Below are 6,612 nucleotides of genomic sequence, written 5' to 3' on the forward strand. Positions count from 1 at the left end.
AAGCCACAGTAATGTGGTCTCAGAAGCCAGAAGAGGTTGAGTTTAAAGCTACCTTCCCTGTCAGACAACAGTCTCTTTACTTCAGCGCCTTAACTCTCTCTTCACAGAGGGATTGGAATTCCAGTGGTCTCAGTCTCTGCAGTCTGTTGGGAAAACAAAGTGACAGGATTTGAAGAGCTCCCTTCAAATCTGCTAAATGTCTGTCACCAGTGGCTTGGGGCACTTGGCGCTGGAGTACAGGAGTAGGCACCTGCCAATCCTAGAATCACTGTCAGGACCTGAGCACCCTCAGCCTGCTCTTCTTCTTTCTCTCAAGATGTGAGCAAGGATTGGCATAATAGGTTTGCTGTGTGGACTGGGGAGCTCAGTACTTCCTGAAGCTGCCCCACAGGCAAAGTGGATGAGGTCTCATTGGCTACAGTGTCTCAGTGGGGTATCATCTGCTACAGTGTTTTTACATGTCACCACCCCTCTCTTCTTTCCAGTCTTGTCTTTCTTTTCTTTTTTTAAAAATTATTTATTTCTGTAGTATATGAGCACACTGTGGTTGTCTTCAGATACACCATAAGAGAGCGCTGGATCCCATTACAGATGGTTGTGAGAGAATTTCCAGCAACCACATTGAACTGAGCTCAGGGCCTCCAGATAAGCAGCTAGTGTTCTTAACCACTGGGCCACCTCTCCAGCCCCCCTCCAGTCAGATGAACCCTGGGTTTCGTCTGAAGTCCACTATCCAATGGGAACTAGCTGTCTGCTCCAGGTCAGAGGAGTGAAAATCCTGTCAGCTCAATGCCTAGGGTCTATGAGGAGAACAAGGCAGTGGCTGCCATATGTGGAAAGAAGGACCTATGTCATCCACTCCCATCCCCGGGGTTCCCTGCTGCTGAATCCTGTTGCCTGCATCTCATTACCAATGCCTTAGTTAATGGGCACCGAGTCTGAGGATGCTGGTTGCTCTGTATCGGGACAGGTGCCCCAAGTCACATCCCTAGGATGCTCCTTATAGGGGTCCATGTTCCCTCTCCAGCCAGTGCCCGAACTTGGCTGTCTCAAATCATGGTGCAACAAACGGGGCACACAGGCACCTCTGCTGTATGCTCACTGAGGGGTCATTTGGAGATAGATACACTCTTTTTTAAAAATACTTTTTGAGGCAGAATTTTATGTAACCCAGGTTGGCTTCCAACTCACTGTGTAGCTGAGGACAATCTTGAGCACATCTTTCTACCTCCAGGTGCTGGGGTTACAGTGACATGTCTCGAGGGTTTTATATAGCACAGGGATGGAGCCTAGGACTTTGCCTACCCAGCAGACTCTACCAACGGAGCTACACAGTCTTTCCGTTCTTTATATAGTCTATCTCTGGCCAGATGTTCGGTGGGACTTTTTTTTTTTCTTTTCCAGAAGAGTGGCTGGTTCTGATCTTGTCAGGGAATTTGTAGTGAAAAAAAAAAAAAAAAAAAAAAAAAAAAAAGAATTCACTTGTCTTTTAGCTCCAAAGGCTTATTTGGAAACCGAAGCTGTGGGCTGGAAGGCAGCAGGTGTTCCTTATTTTAAAATTTCAGAAACCAGACAGGGCCCTAGGAGCTGCCACTAAGGAGGTTAATAGACGAAGCTGATTATTTGGACCTGGCGGCCAGAGCTCTTGGTATGCAACTGTACCTCAGAGGAGGCATGCAAATTAAGGCGGGGAGAAAGGGGTCTCACAATAAAGAGCAATAAAGGCTTCCTTTCTTCTGCAAATGTCCAACTCCAGCCACTTAAACTATGCTAAATCACTTGCTCCGAGGCAGACGAGGCGGTGGCGGGCGGTGGCGGCCGTGTCCTCCCAGCCCGTACTCACTTTGCTGGGCTGCCTGTTTTCCTCATCTGGCGTCCACTTCAGACGTGTACTGTTTTTTGATTTCCCTCATGAGCTTCTCCTTGCTTATAAAATGGAGGCACATTATCTTTCGAAAGTTGTAGGTGTTACTCTAGCTGCCTCGGCGGCTGTTTTAGTCGGCTTGGAATCTGCATTGTTCTTCCAGCCTTGCCAACCCTCCCGCCCTGCTTCACTTGAGAGGCTTGGTTCACGCCTCCCTTCAAGCCCAGAAGCTTTCTCTGACTGCGCGCAGCCGGTCAGGACAGTTTGCTTTGATTTCCCACGCTGCCCCTGGTTTTCTTACTGACTGAGTAAATAAATAAAGCTACACGCGGTGTCTTTGGTGCCTCATTATTTGATTAGACTGGAATCTGCATCAGCCATTGAACAATAAGTTTCTGTTGGCCTGGTGACTGTTTTACCATCTGTCCCCTGCACTGCTTAGGATTAGGCATTGTCTGTGTTTGTGCTCAGTAAAGGCCGCTTGGGAACAAAGACAAAACAGTCGTGTTGATTCATGTGCTAAATGTATCAGACTTGTGAAGAAACCTGCCACTACTTGGTCTAGTCAACGCTAGTTTCCCAGAAAGCTATTTTGGATTAGGGGTGGGGAGATGGGCAGCTCGGTCTTGATTGCAGCTGCAACTCCATCCATTTGGGCAGGGCGGGAAAGAACCATTCTTTAGGATTTCATTCTATGGAGTGTACAGTGACTGGGCTTGGAGTGTTGGAACACACTTGGCTGGATCCCTGATCGTGGCAGACTGCCTGGCTCACATGGAACGGAGCAGGTGTGCGCCCAACATGGGATACCCCAGGCAGGGACAGGGAGACCCGCTGGGTAGGATGGAGGAAACCTGGAGGGCTGGCTTGGCCTCCATGCAAAATGAAGTGTGGCAAGTAGGACCAAACATAGAGAATGCAGCTCTTCAGTGGGGTACCCCTGGTGATGGTGAGCCCCGGTGTGTGTGTGGTGCTGGGATCAAACCTGGGACTTTGTACATGCTAGGTGAGCACTCTGTTAACAAGCTCCATTCCCGGCACCGGGCCTGTCTCACAGGTTCCACCATCTCCCAATAGGGACATCCTGGGTACCAAGCCTAAAACATGTAGACTTCTGAGGGACTCTCAAGCCTTTAGCCTTTCCTAACCTTTGTCTTCTCATCTGGAAAAGATACGGAATAAAAACACTTCATGAGACGTGAAGCACCTACCAGGGAACTGAGAGGAATACTATGAGAACAGTTTGCATCCTAGAAAGCACTCAGTAAATGTCACCTGTGACTGCCATCTACCACTGTTATAGCCTCCTCCTGTCTTAGGGACCTACAAGTGACTGAAGACCCTGATCTTCCTCCCAGCCCTGACCTTAACCCCTACCTTGGACCTTTGTATGTACTTTCTTGACACATGCCTAACACAACATCATTTGACTTTATGTTCCTGATGGTAGAGGACACACAGGCATTAGCTCTCCATCTCAGATCTTGGCCCAAACTTGAGCGATTCGATTATGCAGGCTGATACACTTTCCAGGCTTCTTTTTCAAGACTTACCCAGATGCCCTTTCCCTAATTAAAGGAAAACCTGCACGATGCTCTCTAAAGTCATCATCCCCTTGCAGGATGCACTGTTTAGTTCTTGTGCCTGAACACAGATCAGTCAGGAAGCACACGAGGAGCTTCCGGCAGAGTCACCCATTTTGGTCTTTCTCCCTTCCAGGAGCCAAGCCAGGCCTGAGGACCATGAACTCGTCTTCTGAGCATTGCAACATATCTGACTGGCTGAGGCTAGAGGCGACCGTGAAGGCCTCCGTGTACGTGGTGGCTTTCTCAATCGCCACATGGATCACCGTTGTCATTACTGTAACAGTGTCACAGAGTCTGCAGCTGAGGAAAGAGGTGCGGCTGGTCCTCCTATGCCATCACCTGCTTTGTGTCTCCTCCTACTGTGGTCTGGGGGTCGTCTTCCAAGGAATGAGGGCCTCGCTGGCCAATGGCCCCCTCCTGCTGTGCTGGCTGGTATTTGGGGCCCAGCTGAGTGTGGGAGAAGGGATCCTTCTTACACTGACCCTGATGGCTCTCAACACTTACCTGGCTATTTGTTATCCACTGAACTCTCCAGCCTTTGTGGATTCTGCTAAGTACAGGATTCTAGCTGGGGCTTGGACCATGGTTATACTCAAGAATGTTGGTTTATTCCTCATAGAGGGTACTAGCCCTACACCAGCATCTGTTTTCCAGTCTGCCCCACTCTGTCCTGTGATTTTGAATGGTACACCTGCCAGAGTCATTGGCATGCTTTCCCTTGCCTTTCTCTTATCCGTCATTCTTGTGAGTTACTGTCTGATATACCGAGAAGGGAAGCGGGCTGGCCATTTTAACAGGTCAAACATCAAGGCCCGGAGAACTGTCCTTGTTCATCTACTGCAGATAAGCTTACATGTGATACCCACCCTGATAGTCATAGGTTTGGGAAAGCGGTGTGGGGTGTTTTTCTTTGCTCTAAATCTGGCGCTTTTTGCTATCTTTGCTTTTGCACAGTGTTTCAACCCTCTGGTCTATGGGCTCTGCAACAGAGACCTGCAGGGCAAACTGTACCCTTGGCTAGGCTGTCAGAAGAAGCTGCTGGCTTAAAAAGAAGGGGCTGGCTTAAACAAAAATTCAGCTCTTTGGAGGAACTCTAGGCTGAATAGGTGTGTCAGCTAGGGCTGGGGACTTGACTTGTGTGAAACTCAAAACTGTTATCTTGATTTGGTTTTTAAAGTACTGCAGTAAAGACCAGCTAGTGTCTTTAACTCAAAACCCAGATGAGCATTACAGATGGCCTGCCTTACTGTACAAAGTACAGGAATCACATGGTTATGAAGTCACTGAAAAGGCTAGAGGAAACGGTAGTCAGGGACCCTGCTGATTGGTGTCTAGGACAGAACCAGCAGCCATGGACTGTGGAGGTCACATGGGCCAAGTAGCTATAGGCACTGGATGCTCATATATTGACAGCTTTGTTTGCCAGGAGAAACAGCAACATGATGCCTTCTACCTCCTTCCATCTTCTATATGTCACATACTCACCTGTAGTTGGTGGAACCTAACTGGCCTTTGTGACCCTAAAATCAAAGGAGTCTGGGAAATGTAGTTCTTTGTGTTACTGATTTGGCAGTGTGGGAAGTTACCTTACTTGCAGGAATGGGTGAGAACTGGGTTAGCAACCCATGGGCCTCTCTTACTACACATAGTTTTATTTACAGATTATACTGATATCGGAGATAGCAGGCACCACTGGGCATTACATTTCCCACACTCTGCAAGCCATTTACACTACATTAAACCCTCACAACAAATTTGTAATTGTTCTTGATTTACAAATGAGAAAGACTGGGTTGAGAAAAGACTTATATGAGCCTAGCAGGCCCTAAGTCTTATAATTCTCATAACTGCATTTTTTTTTTTTTGGTCATAGAATAATCACTTATCTTAAAAAATGAAAAAAAATTATAGTTTTAGATTTTTCAAACCCTACTTTTAATATTGGTCCTTAATTTCTTTAACCTTTCTTTTAGCTTACCACCCACCAAAGGTAGTGGAAAAGAAAGGTTATTAGGATATGGGAGCAGTGGACCTGTTTAGAAATTGTTCTTTGGAGCAAATCCCATTTGCATTGTCAGGAAATCAGCAGTTCAGTTCAAAGGCATCATCAGCAGCTGCTTGATCCATTCACAAACACTTCATGAATTAGTCAGTAGTGTCGGGATAGCAAGCATGAATCAGCAATGGTGACATGACCTAGCAGAGACAGCCAGGCTTCAGATGAATCGGCACAAGTGAGAAGGAGGAACCAGGACCACTGGGGCCACCGGGGACACAAGGACAAGTTCTTTGCCACGACTCTCTCAATGAAACTAAGATCAGCAAAGACTAAAAACCAAGAAGTGTTACAAAGCTAGCTATGTAAGCAAGCCAAGCCTCTGTCACTGTCTGTTGAGTCCTATTTATACTCCCCCCAAACATTACCTGTCCTCCACGGGTCTCGCCTTACCATGTATCACTCAGCACATGAGTCCATCTTAGCCAAACTCCCCGTGAGTATGTACCAGCTGACACCACTCTGCCAATTGGCCGGAGTCCACAGAAGCAGCAAGAAGCCTCTAGCACGCCACCAGAAGTCTTTTGGTATTTTTCTCTATGGAGTCTGGACAAACAATGACCAATAAACAATGGTAAGGTGTACCAATACCATCCAGCTTTATCTATTGTCTGTTGTGTCCTTAACATCATGTGTCCTTTCACATGTTTGCTTTAGTAAAACATCCTTTCACCTGTGTCTGCTTCAGAAAAACACTCCTTCACTTGTTTACCCCAGCAAAACACCATTTGACACAACTGACTTTCCAAAGAAACCAGAAGTTTCTACTTCAATAATTGTGTGTATGTGTGTGTTTGTGTGTATAGGCCAGAGGATAACTTTTAAGACTTGATCTGTCTTCCTCTTTTATTTAGGTTTTTTTTTTTTTTTTTTTTTTTAATGTGGTCAGTAGGCTTTCACGGTGGGTCTTTTCTCTGCTGAGCTATCTTGCCAGCTCAAACTTCACTTGAGGAACCCAGACCTGAGCTTTTCACTGAGTCTGGACCCCAGCCTATGGAGGAGATTCTTTCTTGTCTATCATGTTGACCACATTCTGCAGTCCTTGGGCCATCCTTACTATCTGGTTCTAGAGCTTCTGTGTCCTGCCTACACTCTTCAATGATTTC

General features: G+C 46.9%; 1 protein-coding gene across 1 annotated transcript; it reads left to right on the plus strand.

The window, feature by feature from the left end:
* Window positions 1–3,606: 3,606 nt before the first annotated feature.
* On the plus strand, window positions 3,607–4,497 carry LOC308433241 (putative G-protein coupled receptor 148; the record flags this gene model as incomplete). The annotated part of the gene is made up of 1 exon (XM_080933251.1): window positions 3,607–4,497. The coding sequence occupies one exon, from the start codon at window positions 3,607–3,609 to the stop codon at window positions 4,495–4,497; it is 891 nt and encodes a 296-aa protein (XP_080789377.1).
* Window positions 4,498–6,612: the final 2,115 nt, after the last annotated feature.

The sequence above is a fragment of the Micromys minutus genome (genome assembly GCF_963924665.1).
Source record: "Micromys minutus genome assembly, chromosome: 19".
Taxonomy (NCBI): domain Eukaryota; kingdom Metazoa; phylum Chordata; class Mammalia; order Rodentia; family Muridae; genus Micromys; species Micromys minutus.